The 19,138-nt window shown below is 40.8% G+C and overlaps 1 protein-coding gene across 3 annotated transcripts; it reads left to right on the forward strand.

The window, feature by feature from the left end:
- Positions 1–1,882: 1,882 nt before the first annotated feature.
- tlr5a (toll-like receptor 5a) lies at positions 1,883–14,064 on the forward strand. Of its 3 annotated transcripts, XR_013901804.1 has the most exons (7): positions 1,883–1,917; positions 2,072–2,150; positions 3,721–3,780; positions 8,926–10,982; positions 11,098–11,200; positions 12,674–12,762; positions 13,436–14,064. XR_013901804.1 is itself a non-coding variant. In XM_080289783.1 (5 exons), the coding sequence occupies exons 2-5, from the start codon at positions 3,733–3,735 to the stop codon at positions 13,679–13,681; spliced, it is 486 nt and encodes a 161-aa protein (XP_080145909.1). In that variant the 5' UTR covers positions 2,071–2,150; positions 3,721–3,732; the 3' UTR covers positions 13,682–14,064. The 3 variants fall into 3 exon arrangements, 2 of the variants coding, with proteins under 2 accessions (XP_080145909.1, XP_080145908.1); XM_080289783.1 differs by lacking the exons at positions 1,883–1,917; positions 8,926–10,982 and having other exon boundaries at positions 2,071–2,150; XM_080289782.1 differs by lacking the exon at positions 1,883–1,917 and having other exon boundaries at positions 8,926–11,200.
- The last annotated feature ends 5,074 nt before the right edge of the window (positions 14,065–19,138 follow it).

Genomic DNA, 19,138 nt, shown 5'->3' on the forward strand with positions numbered 1-19,138 from the left:
TGGAATATCTTATGATTGGTTAAGACGTTTGTCTTAGCAGTGGTGAAAAGAAGGGCAATGGCCTTCCTTGTTTTCACGCACAGCTTGACTGCGCCATCATGTGGAGACAATGGTGACTTACAGCCTCAGGAAGGACCCAGCATAGTGTTTCCAGTGACGAGTCACACACAGGGAGGCTGCATAGGAGGATGGAGAGATGACGATTCTAAGGACTGACTGAATCGTCAGGGTCCCTGAGTCCCTGAGACATCTGGTTGAAGTTGTGTACCTCCAAAAGAGCAGCAGGTCAGCTGCTCACAGCCTGTACACAATAGACAATAAGCAATAGAAATTATTGTGAGTTATGAGTCTTTTCCCCCACACTGAGCCATTACAGCCAATTTTAATGTTCCCACATCTGCTGAATCCACTTTAACCTCTGACTGTACACATTTTCCACCCTCTACCATGTGGGCTAAATTTTTATTTTCCTTCTTTTTCTTCTGATTCAAGCTGAGCATAATTAGAATAAAAAAGTTAGACTAAGGTTTGTATTCCAATCTCCTGATATTATTTTACCATCATGTTAATATAGCACAGAGAAATAGAAACATCATGCAAAGAGCTACTTTATACTTTCTTGAGTACATTTCAGAGCCTGTACTTTTTTACTTTTACCCGAGTAAAGAATTTCAATCAGTACCTCAACTTTTAACAGTAGTATTTGTACTTCTACTTAAGTACCGAATGTTTGTACTTTTGTGACACTGTTGAGCTCATGTTATTCCATTATAAATATATTATGATTAACATATAAAATAAGCACAGTGCTGGTGTGTAGTGCTATTACATTCATTTTTAAAAGAAATATTATTCATTTGATTTTTTTTTTTTAACTTAAAAGTCAACAAGAGCAACACAAACCCCTGACCTATTAAAATGTCTTTTTGTTCCTCATTTCCTCTGAATAAATCCTGAGCAGGCTCAATGAGATGGAGGAACAACACAGTGACAAACCCGACTGCTGAAGTTCTGTATGAACTGGAAAAACTACGAACATCCAAGGAAAAGCTGAGTTTATTTTCCTCAAAGCTCAGATGGAACATGTGGCTCTTCCCCTAGCTTCTTGTGTCACTTTACAGTTTTGCCATATTATTGTGTTATTTGTTGAAATTTAGGGTCTGTGAGCAAAAGCAGAAGTTTTTGCTCGGGAAGTAACTGTGACCTCATTTTCAGAGGTTTCTTGGACATCTAATGGTTGTGAAATATGTCCAACTTTTCTCTTCTACTTAAACAACAGAGCACCTTGAGCACAGAGGAGAAAAAGGTGTGCACTGAGGATGATTTTGAATTTTGAGTGTTGTCAGACTGACAACAGTCTGGGGATTAACAGTATATAGAAAATGAACACAAGGATCAGATTGTACTTTGCTCCTCATTGTCTTTGTAAAAACAAGAGCAGACAAAACCAATTCAGTAAATGCACTTTTATGTGTTTGGTATAGTAATCTGTCTTAATCTGTTTTTATTTTAACGTTTTATTTCCTATATGGGGAAAGTCGTGTCAGCCTTGTGCTGAGAGGGCTCTGGTCGTCTGCGCACCGCTTTACAGTCAGGAAATCTTGTCTCACATCACTTTATACTGTAAGACAAAGACCCTACAGTGTTGCTCTAGGACAAATGTTTGCTCAGATTTACTGATGTAGTAAATGCAATTTGGTAATCAAAGGCGAGTTTGTGGCCATAACTGACTACATATACATGCTGTATCATGAGTGGGCAGACAAGGATGTAAATAAAGGAGAAGGAAAACCAATATTACAGTATGGCAGACACTCTGCTTGGTAGCTTTGACGGGGCTCGGGTGGTCCTCTGGTGGTACTTTTCTGCATTCAAAATGACATAAATTTTAACATAAACTGACTGAGATTTTTCACAGTAAGTGTGATCAGTAGCCTTTTATATTTAAATACATGTTACATACTAATATAACCAGAACAGAGCATAACAGTGTTGCGTAAAAGAAGGCAAAGTTTACAAAGGAAGGAGAGATTTGTTCACTTGGGAAATTGCGAAATTGTCGTTTTGTCAGACTGGAGAAGATCAACTCTCAGTCCAGACAGAGCGAGGTGGTGCAGGTTTGAACGGGTTTGTCGCTTCGTCCGGTACAGGTAAGATTTTCACTTTATTATCAGCTAATTTGTGAGGAGAAAGCTCAGTACCGCCTCGCCCGCCTCCCCGACCGTCTAAGGAGAAGGTTAAAAAGTGTGTTTGTGTTTCCGACTCGGAATCAACCAGACAACGTTGTTAAAAAAAATAGTCGTACTGTTCAATAAGCCCGTCAGTGTAATGAGAGCTCGGACTGTAAACAAACCGACAACAACTCCGAAGTGATTCACCTGCAGGCAAACGGCAGGAAACGGCTAACAAGTAATGCAACGTAAAAGGTTCAAACCTTTAGTAGGCTGTGCTGAAATGAAGATACTGAAATTTTACAGACTACAGCTTTATTATCAACAAACAAAATGTCAAATCTCGTTCGTGCTTGCCACCTCGCTAAACCCAGGGGCGTCACCAGGGGGTTAAATATTTCCAAACTTGGTATTTGTGCACAGGATTACGCTGATGTTCAAACTCCTACCATGTTTTCACCTTAACGCAACTGCAAGGTTATCTTTCATGCACAGAAATGATTTAGTGTATAATGAACTTCTAACGTATGGACAGAACAAATTAAGAGTTGTTGATTCTTATTATTTATTGTGCTTGTTGTAACTTTATGCAGTGTTGTTCCAACTGCTGGTTTAACGTGGGTTGCGGTCAAAGTCAACTTTAGATCAAGCACAGAGGACTGAGACGAGGCTATGGTGGAGGTCAGGTCTTTTACTCAGCTCGCTTTCAATCACATACAATACCCCAGTACCACCTACTGGTGGGAGGTAGTAATAGCTGCTGCTTATTACAATATACCACAGTGCTTTCGTTAAGTCGCAAACCCCTGTGTGTCTGAAGGGTTTGCAGATTCTAATGCAGGGCTGAGGAATAAACACGTTGCTGAGTCTAGCTAGCACTGGGTGCAGCCAGTAACTGTTAGCTGGGTTTCACCACAACTAAGTTAGTAGGTAACTAAACTGGATGCACAGCAGTTTTTGTGCTGTCCCTGCCTTTTGGCACCTTCTTCGGTTCCTCTTCTGGTGGGACACTGCACTGGGACCTTTTGTGTGCTTTGCTTCTGGGAACTTTCACAGTTACAGGAATGGCTGTACAGAAACTACCAGGCCCATTTTTTCTTTAGGGCTCAAATGTTTCAGCCAGGTTTCACAGGCTCTGTTGTACTTAACTTGAACAAAAATCTACTCCCAGCGATAGATAAAGGCAACTTTTGGACTGAATTGAGACAGAAAAAAACTAAAACTAAAGGTTTAAACATTTGACAGGCACAAACGTTAATATAATGAACTTATATCGGGAGTGGCAGGTGTAGCACCAGGATCAATCACTGCAATATGACACATTCTGCTGTCCGGTCCATATTAGCTCAGGCAAACACGCCAGCTAGTCAAAGGAGCTTTGTAGTCCGAGTTGACATCAGATATGAATTGCTGTGTTAAACACTTGTGCGAGTGAACCATCAACCTGCGTGTTTATGTTCTCACTTTATTGAATATTTCACATATTTGTTCAGCTACAACAATGAAACACGATTACCTAATCAAAGCTTTGCTGTTTGTGTCTGTACAGATTGAGGACAGAATGTGGATGTTGGTCCTTCAGTTGATTTGCACTGGTTTGTGCCTAAAGGTACGTTTATAATACTGACTTCATTCAGCTGATTGGTTTCAAACATAACAGGACCACAGAATATAATGACTAATCTCAAATCCATTCATCTATTAAGTTAGTCGTTTTGGATTTTTTAAGCAGTCTTCAGGAACAGTTCTCCAGGCTTCTTGAATGACATTCAAAACTTTTCTTTGGATGTTTCTTCTTTTGTTCTCTTCTCTGACAAGATCATCCCACATTGCTTCAACAATGTTGAGGTCTGAGCTCTGGGGAGGTCAACCATGACTGATGGTGTTCTGCTGTGTTTTTCTATCCATGTATGCTTTTCTGCATTGGCACTAGCAGTGTGTTTGGGATAACTGTCATGCAGAAAATGGACACCGTTCACTATCCAAATTCATGGTGGGTCTAAAATCTGACCTTTCCACTGAGACCATTTCTGATGAGGCTTCAGTGAACAGTAGATGGGTCAACTGAAGGCTCAGATGCATGTCTCAGGTTCTGTCAGGTCATTGTGGGAATTTTGAAGTGGGATTTCTTCTTTTCCCCTTCATTTGTCAAGTTTGTGCAGGACACACTGTCAACCATGATGGGAAAATAATATTTTTTTGCTAGTCAAACCTGTTACTTTGGCATTTTTGGTGCATTTAACTTCAGAAATTGGAACAAATGATGTGTTTGCTACAGGTTGCTGGTATAAAAGTGCCTAAAATACAATTTCAAATGGGTTCTTTGCTAAATAGAGAAGACACATGTTCAGCCCTTGGGTTAGGCACCTTTTTGTCTTTAGGCCAGTGTTAAGTGGCGTTACAAATGACAAAAACAAACATGTAAAGGTGTAAGTATCATACTGAAAATGAGTGAAACAGTAGCCAGAGAAACACTATCAGACTTTCAGAGGGCCTGGATAACTGTTGCTGAAGACCAGGTAAGTCTGCTTCCATGGAAGTAGGGCTGCCACGATTAGTTGACTATCAAAATCGTCGACGACTAATTTAATAGTCGATGCGTCGTTTGAAGCTTTGTAAGATCCCAAAAGACGCAGGAATAAGTAGCAGGATTTAAGAGTGTAATAACGGACTGAAACGGAAGATGGCAGCACTGCATGTACAAGGATGCCAGCTGCCGTTAAACCCCGAAGAAGAAGTAGCTCTGTCCCAGAATAGACCCTGTCACTACCCGATCCGTACCGGAAACCCGATCGGTACCCCGCATGCGCGAAAGGTTTCTACTTCCGGTCGTAGCGTTTTACGATAGTTATGGGTCAGAGTATCTGTTAAGATGTTAAGAATAACAAGTATATCTTAAAATGTTTGCAATAATGAAGCATTTCAGTACAATGTAGACAAAAACGAAAAATAAAAAGATAGTTACGGATCAGGACTCTCCGATCCTTACTGCGCATGTGTAAAGTCTGACCGTACAAATCGGGTCTACCCGATCCGTACCGCGCATGTGTAGATGTTTTCTTCTTCTTCTGTTCGTTTAATGGCAGTTTACTCCCCAGTGTACGAGGATACCGCCACCTGCTGACCGAGCGAATAAACCCTATTATAAACTGAATTATCGTCATTACAAACGTGTGTTAAATTTGATTTAGCGATAGTCGAGTGTGTTTATGCTTGTCTGTGAGGAGAGGACTGTTGGAATAGTGATGATGATGTGCGCTATCACTGTCAATTGTCAGTAAACACTTAATCTGGCTGATGAATCTACACGTGAGATATTACAAAGTCTGCATTATTAACTCTGTAATTAGGCGCCATTCTTCTTATTTTACGGCGCTGTTGCTCAATCGGGGGACGCTCTCTGTTGAGGAGAAAAGCATGAATTTCTTTGTAAACGGATTATCCATTGTTTAAATGTCCCGGGCAGTCGAAAAGGAGGCAGAGCTGTTGAGAAATGCTAGGAGCTAACTGGGCGCTAACTGTATCATTCAAATATATTGAATGTCGCAATGTTGGCAAAGAGAGGAAGTGACGTAAGATTTGCACATGCGGGGTACCGATCGGGTTTCCGGTACGGATCGGGTAGTGACAGACCCTGTGCACGAGAAAATGCTAACTTCCTGGTTTGAGACCGGATGTGGGGTTGTACATTTCCAGTAGCTTTACTTTGTGGTCAATCGCTACTGTGAAGATATACTCCATGTGCCAAAACTCGAAAACGGAAAGATCGCGTTAAGTTACAAAGAGCAGAAGGTGGGAACGCTCACCGCTGCTGTGTCATAAAAAATCTAATGATCAATTTTGACGTTTAAAGAGTTTAGATCGATCAGTTGTTTACATCACTCAACACAAGCTGAACTGCATCACTGCAGCAGAAGACACATCGTCCACATTCAGAAGCACATCTCTGTATAGTGACTGGTCTCATGATTCAAACAGGCAAATGTTCAGCATTCAAACTACAGGTGAAGAATAGTCAAACCAGATGTTTCCCCGTTATGTCGATATCAGCTCGTCAAGTACACACCTACACAGCATGTTAACAAACCGTGAAAAAAGCCACACAAAAAATGAATGATTGCTGGTAACGGTTTCTATACATTAGTATGTACAAAGGGTATGTTGTGACTTACCTTCAAAATTACAGCGGTCCCTCGCTATAACGCGGTTCACCTTTCACCTCGCTGTTTCGCAGATTTTTTAGTGCAAGTTTGCATGCTTATTTTTACGTCACATTGTGTCCTGCGTCCTGATCGCTGCAGACGATCTCCTCCGTGACGTCTCTCCTGTACAGTACAGAATCGCTGCATCGATCGCTAGCAGTGTGACTGCAGTACTGTATGTCCACGAAACGTTTTGCATCGTCAAAAAATAAAATTGGCTACTTGATTTCACCTCTCGCTGGTTGTTTTTAGAACATAACACCCGCGATAAACGAGGGACAGCTGAGAAATATAACATTTGAATCCCTTTTCTCTTTTGCTCTGAGGCGCGTGGAAAAAATATCGACAAGTCGATGAACATCATTTACAGATACAGTGGGGCAAAAAAGTATTTAGTCAGCCACCGATTGTGCAAGTTCCCCCACTTAAAATGATGACAGAGGTCAGTAATTTGCACCAGAGGTACACTTCAACTGTGAGAGACAGAATGTGGAAAAAAAATCCATGAATCCACATGGTAGGATTTGTAAAGAATTTATTGGTAAATCAGGGTGGAAAATAAGTATTTGGTCACCTCAAACAAGGAAAATCTCTGGCTCTCACAGACCTGTAACGTCTTCTGTAAGACGCTTTTCTGTCCCCCACTCGTTACCTGTATGACTGGCACCTGTTTAAACTCATCATCTGTATAAAAGACACCTGTCCACAGCCTCAAACAGTCAGACTCCAAACTCCGCCATGGCCAAGACCAAAGAGCTTTCGAAGGACACCAGGAAAAGTATTGTAGACCTGCACCAGACTGGGAAGAGTGAATCTACAATAGGCAAGCAGCTTGGTGTGAAAAAATCAACTGTGGGAGCAATCATCAGAAAATGGAAGACATACAAGACCACTGATAATCTCCCTCGATCTGGGGCTCCACGCAAGATCTCATCCCGTGGGGTCAAAATGATCATGAGAACGGTGAGCAAAGATCCCAGAACCACACGGGGGGACCTGGTGAATGACCTGCAGAGAGCTGGGACCAAAGTAACAAAGGTCACCATCAGTAACACACTACAACGGCAGGGAATCAAATCCCGCAGTGCCAGACGTGTTCCGCTGCTGAAGCCAGTGCATGTCCAGGCCCGTCTGAAGTTTGCCAGAGAGCACATGGATGATACAGCAGAGGATTGGGAGAATGTCATGTGGTCAGATGAAACCAAAGTAGAACTTTTTGGTATAAACTCAACTCGTCGTGTTTGGAGGAAGAAGAATACTGAGTTGCATCCCAAGAACACCATACCTACTGTGAAGCATGGGGGTGGAAACATCATGCTATGGGGCTGTTTTTCTGCCAAGGGGACAGGACGACTGATCCGTGTTAAGGACAGAATGAATGGGGCCATGTATCGTGAGATTTTGAGCCAAAACCTCCTTCCATCAGTGAGAACTTTGAAGATGAAACGAGGCTGGGTCTTCCAACATGACAATGATCCAAAACACACCGCCCGGGCAACAAAGGAGTGGCTCCGTAAGAAGCATTTGAAAGTCCTGGAGTGGTCTAGCCAGTCTCCAGACCTCAACCCCATAGAAAATCTGTGGCGGGAGTTGAAAGTCCGTGTTGCTCGGCGACAGCCCCAAAACATCACTGCTCTCGAGAAGATCTGCATGGAGGAATGGGCCAAAATACCAGCTACTGTGTGTGCAAACCTGGTAAAGACCTATAGTAAACGTTTGACCTCTGTTATTGCCAACAAAGGTTATGTTACAAAGTATTGAGTTGTATTTTTGTTGTTGACCAAATACTTATTTTCCACCCTGATTTACCAATAAATTCTTTACAAATCCTACCATGTGGATTCATGGATTTTTTTTTTCCACATTCTGTCTCTCACAGTTGAAGTGTACCTCTGGTGCAAATTACTGACCTCTGTCATCATTTTAGGTGGGGGAACTTGCACAATCGGTGGCTGACTAAATACTTTTTTGCCCCACTGTAGGTATTTACTCTGTACTCTAAGTGAATAAGTTGCCTTAACTTAGTCATCTTAAGTAAAACTTTACTCTATTTTTTTGAGGCAACGAATTTACTTATTTTGAGTTCTGTGAACTAATTACATTTTACAGTGTGTTATATTTTAGGTAGCAAAGAGCAGACGGCTGAGTTTATTAAACTTCACCTAAACAATCTGTAGATTTCATTAAAATTTAATAAACTATCATCTTGTCTTTATTTTTAGCTTTAAACACTTGAAGCTGCAAGCTAATGATAGTTATATAAGAGCAGATGCTGATGGTGCAATAAGCTGTACGTTTTACGTCCAATGGATGATGATCTGATTAGTCGATTAATCGCAAAAATAATCGGTGACTAGTCGACAATCCAAATAATCGGTTGTGGCAGCCCTACATGGAAGTTATACATAAAGACATTTGGGGGGGCTTTTGGGGGGGCTACTAATCATGAAAATGAAGCTTTGACTTTGATTTTTTTTCTTACTAAATAATTTCACATGTAATTTTGCTGACTTCATCGCTTGATTTTTGTTATGTAACCCTCCCATCTGCAGGTAACAGTATCCTACCAAACATGCCGTTTGAGGGGACAAAGAGCCTGGTGTGGCTTTCAGAACCACTACTGGGTTCCTGCTCTGCCCCACAACATCACCCACCTCTATCTGCAGAGTAACCACATCAGTGAGATTAACAGCACCTCGCTCAGAGACTTTAAGGAGTTGCAAGTATTAAATCTTGAAAGTCAGGATCAAACACTCGTCATATGGAACAACGCTTTCCTCGGGCAGAGAAAGTTAACAGAATTGATGCTCGGCTCTAATCTGGGCCTCAAACTGCAGCCGAGGGCATTTGCAGGACTGTTCAATTTACAAAACCTGTCTTTGTATTATTGTAGTCTGACAGACTCCATACTATCAGAAAGCTATCTGGAACCACTTTTGTCCTTGGAAGTCCTTGATCTCTCGTTCAACAACATAACGAGACTGCGGCCAGGTCCATTCTTTTCAAGATTCAGAAAGTTCACGCAGCTGAAACTCAAACTAAATAAGATCGAAAACATATGTGAAGAAGATCTTGTAAGTTTCAGGGGTAAAAGGTTTGAGCTCCTGAACTTGGACTCCAACAAGTTATTCCACAATGATGAATGGGGAAACTGTGGGAACCCTTTCAAAGAGCTAGCCTTCGATGTTCTCGATTTAACCTCCAGTGGACTAAATGTGAACGAAACAAGGCAGTTTTTCAAAGCATTAGAAGGGACTCCGATTTCTCATCTTAAATACTCTGGAATCTTGGGCAAAGGGTTTTCACATGAGAACTTCCCAGATCCAGATAAAAACACATTTGAAGGCCTGAAAAACAGTGCAGTGAAAAGTTTGGATGTCTCTAACAACTGCATATTTGCTTTGCAGAGTGCCGTGTTCAGTCATCTAAGAGATGCAAAGAAGATCGATATTTCACTAAACAGAATCAATCAGATTAACAGAAATGCTTTTGATGGTCTTCAGGATCATTTACTAATACTCAACTTGTCATCCAACCTTTTAGGACAAATACATTCTCACACATTCACCAATCTGAGAGAACTTAGGATATTGGACTTGTCCCAAAACCACATTGGTGTTTTGGGATACAAAGCATTCAGCGGTCTCCCTAACTTACAGTATTTAGATCTGGCATCAAACTCACTGCGAGAACTGGGTTTTCCTACATCACTACCAAATTTAGAATATCTGTTTTTGAGAGATAATAAGTTGAAATCTCGCAATGGAATTGATGACTTGGCCATGAACAGTATCCATGTCGATATTTCAGAAAATAGATTAACAAATATGGAGGATGTATTTTTCATTTTAACTTATTTCCCGAGACTTCGGGTTTTATTCTATGGTGACAACATCATCAAGTGGTGCAAACGAAACTATGTGTTTGAACCTCTTAATAACAGTTTGAAAGTGCTAGATCTTCATGATAGTTCCCTGCAGATAATTTGGGCACAGGGGCAGTGCCTCGACTTGTTTGACCATCTTGAAAATCTGATGGGTTTAAATATAAGCCTTAATTCACTCGCGACCCTCCCAAATGGGATCTTCAGGGGTCTCAGCTCAATCATAGAGATGGACCTTTCGTACAATGCCTTGACCTTTTTGCAGCCAGATGTTTTTCCCATCAGCCTGAAATGGCTCCATATTTCAAACAACTTCCTAGCCTCCCCCGACCCTATGACATTTCAGTCTCTCAGCATTCTCAGTCTGTCAGCAACTCGCTTTCACTGTGACTGCAATCTGGGGAACTTCCTGGAGTGGCTGAACACGACTAATGTCACGTTTTTGAGCCCAATTGAAGACTTAAGATGCGAGTTTCCAGCTGCTTTCCAGGGCCTTCCTCTGCTGAATTACTCCACAATCATCGAACCATGTGAGACGGATCCCGAACAGGCAGTCCAAGGTCTAAAGTTTGCTGTCTTCCTTTTCTCTGCCTCACTCATCATTATTGTCCTTCTTACTGGAATCATTTACGCTCGTCTCCGAGGACAAATATTCATCATCTACAAAAAGATCATCAGCAGGGTTCTCAAGGGCCCCAAACTGATGCCTCTTGTGGATGAGATGAGGTATGATGCGTTTATCTGTTTTAGCAACAGGGACTACCGGTGGGTGGAGGCTGCTTTACTAAAGAAGCTGGATAACCAGTTTTCAGCAGAGAATCTTTTTCACTGTTGTTTCGAGGCCCGAGACTTCCTGCCAGGTGAGGATCACCTTTCAAACATCAGAGATGCCATCTGGAGCAGCAGGAAGACTTTGTGCATTGTCTCTAAGGATTTCCTTAAAGGTACTGGACTCTGATTAAGATGCTTTGCTATGCCCTTAAATAGGCCGTTACAGCAGGAAAACATGGTCCTCGAGGGCCGGTGTCCTGCAGGATTTAGAGCTCACCCTGGGTCTCCACACCTGAATCAAATGATTAGTTCATTACCAGGCCTCTGGAGAACTTCAAGACATGTTGAGGAGATAGTTTAACATTTAAATCAGCTGTGTTGGATCAAGGACACATCTAAAACCTGCAGGAAGCCTGGAGTTCCCTACCCCTACCCCCCAACAATGTAGCTGAATTAAAACAGTTCTAGAAAAAAAGAGTGGGACAAAATTCCCCCACAGCCGTGTAAAAAATAGTCTCATTGCTAATTATCACAAATGCTTGACTGCAGCCAAAGGTGGTACAACCAATTATTAGATTTAGGGGCAGACACTTTTTCTGCATAGAGCCAGGCAGGTTTGGATAGGTTTTTAAAAGATTTTAGCTTTAACAAATAAAATTATTTAAAAACTGCATTTCTGTATTTGCTCGGTTAACCTTTCTCTTATATAAAAATATGTGTCACCTAAAACATAAGTGTAATAATTAAATGGACTTCCCAATTCAAATCGAATTTCGTTTGACTAAAGCGATATCGACTCATTAAATCCTGAATCAATTTTTAAATATAAATGCATTTTGCCAGAAACGCCAGAAGCTCAAGTTAAAGCTTCTCAAAACAATTTAAACATCTGCCAAACAGTTAAAAATGCAAATGATTAAAGAGCAGGTAAACGGGAAAAGGTGTAAAGCACAAAGCGCAGATTTCCCCCGTTCACCCGCCATCCACCCACCCATATGTGGACACGCCGCCAAAAGGCGGTGTCTCACAGATTCTGAAGCTGCAGGTTTCGTCATGAAGTCCCTCTTATTCTGCAGTTTTGCTTCCAGTGTATTGATAAATGATCATAATTATAGTATTTCTGACTGTCTGAGTCAAAAAATGAGTGAAATAATGAATGAAACAGAATCTGGGATTGAATCGAATCAGTTATAGAAATCAGTGACGATGCCCAGCCATACTGGTTTAACATGAAGGATGCTCGGGAAAGATGGAGGTAGGCAATCTGCTACGGCGAGCCCTGAGAGGATCAGCAGAAAGAATGATTATTAATGCTAAGCTAACCATCTATTGTAATGTATACATGGCTGATGTTGTACTGATGGTAAGCTAACCACCTAGTCATTGTAACTCATGTTGTAAACAAATAGAAATGGAATCAGCACTGCTGTCTCTTCTTCCTGTATATAAAACAACAGATGTGTTGCATTTATTTTAAACTGCTAGCATGCTTAGTAGTGCCATAGCTAATAAGGCTTTTATTTTCACTTTCTTCATTACAGTAAAATAATTGCATGTGGGTTAAATACTTCCTTATTTTAAAAAAATGTAAGTTCATTAGATCATTTAAACATGAGCAAAATTACCACAGTAGTTTCTCTTTGCAGATGGCTGGTGCTTGGAAGCGTTTACTTTAGCCCAAGGCCGGATGCTGGAGGAACTGACGAATGTCTTAATTATGTTGGTGGTAGGGAAGGTGAGTATGAGCTGTTAACATAACAACAGCAGTAATATATTATCCACTAAGTGTTTGTATGTTTTTATCGTGTAAAAAAGCGTTATTGTAATAGCTGAGTTAGTTTTGGTCACCTGTAAAATCTATTCAGTGTTCACTAAGCTGTAGCTCTAATTTCCAACGTGTTGAAATACAATATATTTTTTGCAACTAAATGATGATTTATATCACTGAGTGTGTAAATCAGTGCGAGCTGCCACGCTCACATATAAAGGTTATGTGACCAGTTTTCAATGTAAAATATAAATTACAGCAGATTTAAATAGTAACCAAAGTCATGCTTTAGGTCTGAGAACTGTGTGTGGCAACAGGTTAGCAGATAACTGAAAGTCCTGTACAAACCTGGTAGGTGTCGGACTGCATGCAGATTTCAATTAACCTCGCCTCTGCCAGTGCGCCCCATGGCGGCTTTGGCTACAGTGTAGCATCACCAGTGTGTGAATGGGTGGATGACTGAACGTGTAAAGCGCTTTGGAGTCCTCAGGGACCAAGTAAAGCGCTATACAAATACAGGCCATTTACCACTTTTTTTTTTGCTTTCCACAAAGCAGAAAACTGGTGATGTTGATTCTTACTGAATTCATCCCAAACATGTTTCAGTTTTTGACTTAAAACTCCTACATTGCATCCAAAGGTGGCTCACTACCAGCTGATGAAGTGCAATGCAGTCAGAGCTTTTGTCCAGAGGAAAGAGTACCTCACTTGGCCAGAGGACCCTCAGGATATGGAGTGGTTTTATGAACGTCTCATCTCAGATATACTCAAAGACAGTAAGGTGAAAAAGCTCAAAGAGGACAAGCCTGAGCCCGGGGGGCCTGAAGTTCAGCCGGAGAGCCACGACGGGATTAATGCCAAGAACATAAAAGAAACTTCCATGTGAACTTTGTTTCTGCTGCTGTTTAGGAAGCCTACTGTCCTGTGAAAATGAAAACTGGTGGCTTTGTAAAACGCAACAACAGATTCAGCAGACCTTGTGATGCAAAGAGAAGTCCAAGAATGCCTAAACAATGGTACAGTTCTTGGATTTAGAGCAGGTGCATCTATACCAAACATAAAGCCCATGGCTGGAATCAGCCCGGCAAAGACTCCAAGCTGACCCACTTGATTGCTTTGCAATTTATTAAGGAAGGCATAGACTTTGGACCTTTAACTTTTTCTCTACGTTTTACAACTTTTCCTGCTAATAAAAGGTCTAAAAGACTCAAAGTAATGGAAAAACTTTTACAGCTTGTACAAATAAATTTGTATTTCAGTGATTCCTGAGATTAGGGACAAAACGGGTTTTAATTTTCTAAAATATATTTTTTGATTTTTCAAAAACATATTTACATACAATTGTTACACAAAGTTTTGGCTGTCTAGCTGATATATATATATATTTCCAGTCCTGTGGTCTCAGCCTCAGATACTCAACTAATCAAAGTGATGTCATGACAAAAATGAATGACCAACAAGACATTTTTTTCTCCTTCATTTCTGTCACACAAAGCTGTATGAAACGTTTCTCGCGGTTAGTATCATGGTTGCTAGGCAACCTGAACAGCGCGACGCAGGCTAGACCGTCCCATTTCACAAGCCTCTCACTTCCGCACTTCTCGTACTTATAGTACGCACCGTACGTAGGACGCGTAGTGTGCGTACTTCAAGCGTGCAGACCCTGAATTGGGACACAGCCAGCCTGTTTGGTTTGATTCGTGGTCCAAGATGGCGCCGCGCTCCCACAATGCATTGCGGTGTGACGTCAACTCCAAAGCCCTATAGAATATGCTTACTTATTTAACCACTAGATGGCGAGCCATCTCTTCTTTTGCCTTTCTCATGCCTGCATTGAGTGACCAGCAGTTATTAGCACCGTGGGTGTTGAGATGTCACCACATCAACCCATCTTTCAATGGATGTGTCCTGTAGAAAGGCTGTTTAGGTTCAGCGGTGACTACAGATCATCTCTAAGCACTCGGGGTTTGTTGGACCGCAAGTTCGGAGCTGATCTTAAGAGGTCAGCCAGTTTCCTTTCATTTAGGCCATGTGCCTGAAAACAGGAAGCTACTGAGCAGAGGAAAGCTTCCGCCCCAGCTGCCTGCATCCTCCCAGCTTTTATGAGCCAGCTGTTCTGGACATTAGGGCCAGTCTGCTGGCTCCTGCTGCTTATTCACTGTGAACAGTCCATTAATCTGAACACAGTGCAGCATTAACATCTATTCATCACGGAGCTCTTTTTATTTCCTGATATTCTTTGTAAATGTTTTTTGGGGGGTACCAATGATGTTTCTGTTTTGTGCCCCCAAAAGAAGTTAATTTGAAAGACGAGGGAACCAAAGACTGTTTATTTTATTTCGTTTAAGAAAAATCATTTTGAACATTTTGACATGGAGTCAAAGTTCATGCAAACGGACACACTGCATGTCAGCACAAAGCCTTTGGGCACCACTGGTTGTTAAAATGACTCTTGAGCTTCAGTGAGAACAGCTGATTTTTCATCTGTTCAACATATAATACAACATAACATATAATAAGATATGTAGCCACCCGCTAATGCTCACTTGGCTTTTTTTTTTTTTGCCTGTCCTGTTTAATAATATTATTATTAATAATAATAATAATGCAGTTTATTTGAAAGCGCCTTTCAGAACACTCAAGGACACTGTACACAGTGGAATAATAAAAGCAACATAAAAGGAAGCATTTTACACAATCATAAAAGCATAAGACATGAAACAAATTTAAAATAGCAGAGTGGAGAGGTTATGTGGGATAAGCTATTTTGAACAAGTGAGTTTTGAGTTGGGACTTAAAGAGAGAGAAGGAAGAGATATTTCTCTTCCATGGGGAGTTTGGATCTTTAGCCATCAGAATTGTTGTCTGAAGGCTAAGAACGATGCCTAGCAGATTACTTTAACAAGTGGATCAGCATGGCCTTGCCATATTAGTCCAGTTGATTGACCTTTATTATAATTATGTATTTATTTCATTTTATTTTCAGTTGTTACAGACGGGACAGACATGATGTGGGACAGGACAGGGAGACAGAAAGAATGAATGAAAGAGGGAGAGAAAGAAAAACAGAGGGGAAAAGAGATGGTGAGAAGGGGGGGAGAAAAACAAAACACCTGGATCACCTGTCGAGAGAAGAAAGAAAACAGAAATTAAAACAAACAAAAAAGAGCAACATAATAAATACAACACCATCACAATAAACTAGCTAACAGTAAATAACAGTATTTACTAAATATTAAATGTTATTGTGCAGCACGCAAGATCGACAGCGCACAATGTGCTTTGAGGTAGCAGCCAAGAAAGGTGAAGTTTGTGTCAGTGAGCACCCGTGTGCACACCTGTGTGGATCGGCACACTTTTATTCAAAAGGTTTCTCCATGTAACGATGTGCTAGCGAGTGTGGGGAGCCATAGCTCCGTCCCCCAGGGTATGAAGCAGGTATGGACTTGACATCATTTTTAGGTACACTTTATTAGGTGCAGTTGTTTAGCTACTCATGAAAAACAAATCTAATTAGTAAATCACATCGTTTAGACATGGTCTAAGCAACCAGTTGAAGTTCAAAACTGAGCACATGGGGATGAAAGGTGATTTAAATGACTCAGATGGGCCGCATCAGAACTCTTGGTGTTACTGTAACTGTGCTAAGAAGGATTAAGATCATTCTGAAAGGGTCCAACCTGATACTAGCAGGGTGTAACTAATTAAGGCTCACTGTCAGTCTGGACAGCGCTCAGCCACAAAGCACTTCAGTGTTTGTTGACACCAAAGTTGTTATAGTTTTGTATTTTTTAATTATTCATTATTTTGATTTCATTTTTGTTTGGTTTGGTTTTTATTTTTCTTTAAATTCAGTTTAGTTTCAATCTCCAGAGTGACTTTGTTATTTTCAGTTAAGAAATGATTATTGGAAATGTCTTTATTAATTATTATTGTATGAAGGACATATATAGAAGGCAAGATTGAGAAAAATCAGTGCATGCTTTTGTAATAAAACACAGAACCCTTTAAAAGCCGGTGATTCAGTCTCAAATACATCCATCGTAGCCTCACAAGGCAAGTTCTGATAGATTTTTACCATTTTCAGCTCTTTTTTTTCCACAGGTCTAGTTTTTATTTTTTATTGATTAATCAAATTAAAATGCTTTTTCACATTTAGTTTTAGTCGATTGTAAGCCTGTCACTTTGTTTCAGCCTCATGGTGGCACTGTGGAAAGCTAGGTAATCCACAAAGGCATTAACTCTTTACTCACTAATTTTTATTCGCTGATAATTGTGTGAGACTTTGACATATCGCAAAAGTCTGAAAAGATTCTACAAGGTGACCGTTACAGGGATGTTCAGTACTATTTACAGCCACTTCAGTCCACTGACTCTGTGAATGCTGGGATGGGCATACTTCCCTCAGAAGTGCTGATGTTTTTCCTTTTGTGTGAGGATGACTCGCATAGATGTCAGCAGTGATACTGATTGCAGAGGTCTGGACAGAAATATGTCAGTCAGAGGTGAAATATCATCCTGAGCTAATGAAGATGCTGTGTACTCTCACAGGAAATTCATGGATCCCATGTGAGAAAAGAGCAGTTATGTAATGTAGTAATAAGAAGCCAAACCTGGAGGAGAGGAGGACGGCAGCAAAGAGGAAGAAGCTGGATATAAGAAAGTGTTTTTCAAAGAAACCTGCAAGCCAAGTTCACTCATATAATGCGTCATAATAACGTTACAGGCTATGCTAGGCTTTGGCCCACATCAGTCTAAAACTGTATGTAACTATGAATAACGTGTTTGGGAAACTACCTGCACAGCAGGCAGCACTGTTAGTTCTCTCAGTCTCAGAGCAGCGTTTCTAATTTTGATTGAAGCTGTCAGAGAAAACGGCAGCTTTGAGCAGCCATGATATTAGTTTACAGAGGCTGTTAGAATTATATGTCTAACATTAAAATGTTGGTGACACAATAATTTCATCCTAACGGCACTGACGTATTCATAGGGTTAATCTTTGAGACAAAATATCACGAGGTCGTCATGATTTTGCAAATATTCCACCTGGTAGTGCAGTTTGCACAAATTGTTTTAAAAATGCATTCAGCCTACAAACATTACTGACGAGTCAAGATCTGCACAAAGTGACAGAAACACTGAAGCAGCTGCACATTTTATTCTTATTGTCATGTTTGTCCTGTTTGTCAGGTGACAGCAGAACCAACACAAAGCTCAGAGAGCAATGGTGACTCAAGGTCACAGGTGAAACTGGATGATGACCTGGTGGTTTGTGACTGTATTTGAAGCACATGTGTGACTGCATGTATGTGGAGTGTCTCACTGTCATTCATCAGGTGACAGAAGCAGCTCTGCCATGTTGTAGCTCAGAGGTGAAGAGGCAAGGTCACAGGTGACTGACTGATGATTTGGTGCTATAGATTAACTAGTATTTATTATCATGACAATTGTCAGGCTGCTTTTAGTCATCCCAGTATCCTCAGTTGAGGCTGAAAGTAGCTTCAGTGCTCTCAGAAAACATGGCTAAGGTAGACAATGACTCAAATGAGATTAAACAATGCTGCTGTATGTCCACCAGGACAGACTGGACAGTATAGATGTAAAACCAATATGCCAGCAGTTTATCTCAGTTAACGAGAGGAGAAGGCATGTGTTTGGCTGCTTCACATAGTGGACATTGAGTTGTTGTGTGAGACACCAGTAGTATTAATGTCTGTTGCTGCGTTGTGTCTCTCCCACAGGGGAATTGTAGAAAAGGGGAGAGGCAAAAGGGGTACTTTGTATTTATAGTATTGCACCAAAGAAGAAGAAGAAAAGAATGAGGAGGGGCTCTAACTGATAATGAACATAACTACAGGCTTGGAGGTCCTAAAAGTCAGGTATAAAAGGAACAGTTTGGGGGTTTAGAACACATTTTGTGTAATTATAACAATGTGATTTATGACCCTGTTACATTCACCCCCCCAAGAATTACACAAAATCCTAAAGAGTACACAAAAAAAATAAAATAAAATGTATAAATACACCCACAACAACAGATACAGTGGCCTCAAACATATTCACATCACATATACAATGAATTAGATCAGCAACATAGCTTCCTCCAAGGAGGATAAGAGACCTGAGACCCGCTCGGCGCCTAGCAAGATCCCAGGACACACTATAGACAAAATGAGGTGCCATTTACACCACACAAAACAGGCCATAATATCTATGGGCGTCACCATCAGATAATTATTTTTTAAAAGTGAGACATTTTAAATGAGAATAAGAAAGAAAAGTATTTCTTTGTGCCCCCTCTCCCTGTTAATGCCCTACCTGCCCCCCTGGCAAAACTTTGCTA

Source organism: Astatotilapia calliptera, chromosome 15 (assembly GCF_964374335.1).
Source record: "Astatotilapia calliptera chromosome 15, fAstCal68.1, whole genome shotgun sequence".
Taxonomy (NCBI): Eukaryota; Metazoa; Chordata; class Actinopteri; order Cichliformes; family Cichlidae; genus Astatotilapia; species Astatotilapia calliptera.

What these genes read in the sequence shown, in the direction of transcription:
- tlr5a (XM_080289782.1), top strand. Translation starts at nt 3,733, where the DNA reads ATGTGGATGTTGGTCCTTCAGTTGATTTGCACTGGTTTGTGCCTAAAG. An exon ending in GCACTGGTTTGTGCCTAAAG is followed by an intron (nt 3,781 to 8,925) that starts GTACGTTTATAA and finishes TCCCATCTGCAG; the next exon opens with GTAACAGTATCCTACCAAAC. An exon ending in CTCTAAGGATTTCCTTAAAG is followed by an intron (nt 11,201 to 12,673) that starts GTACTGGACTCT and finishes TTCTCTTTGCAG; the next exon opens with ATGGCTGGTGCTTGGAAGCG.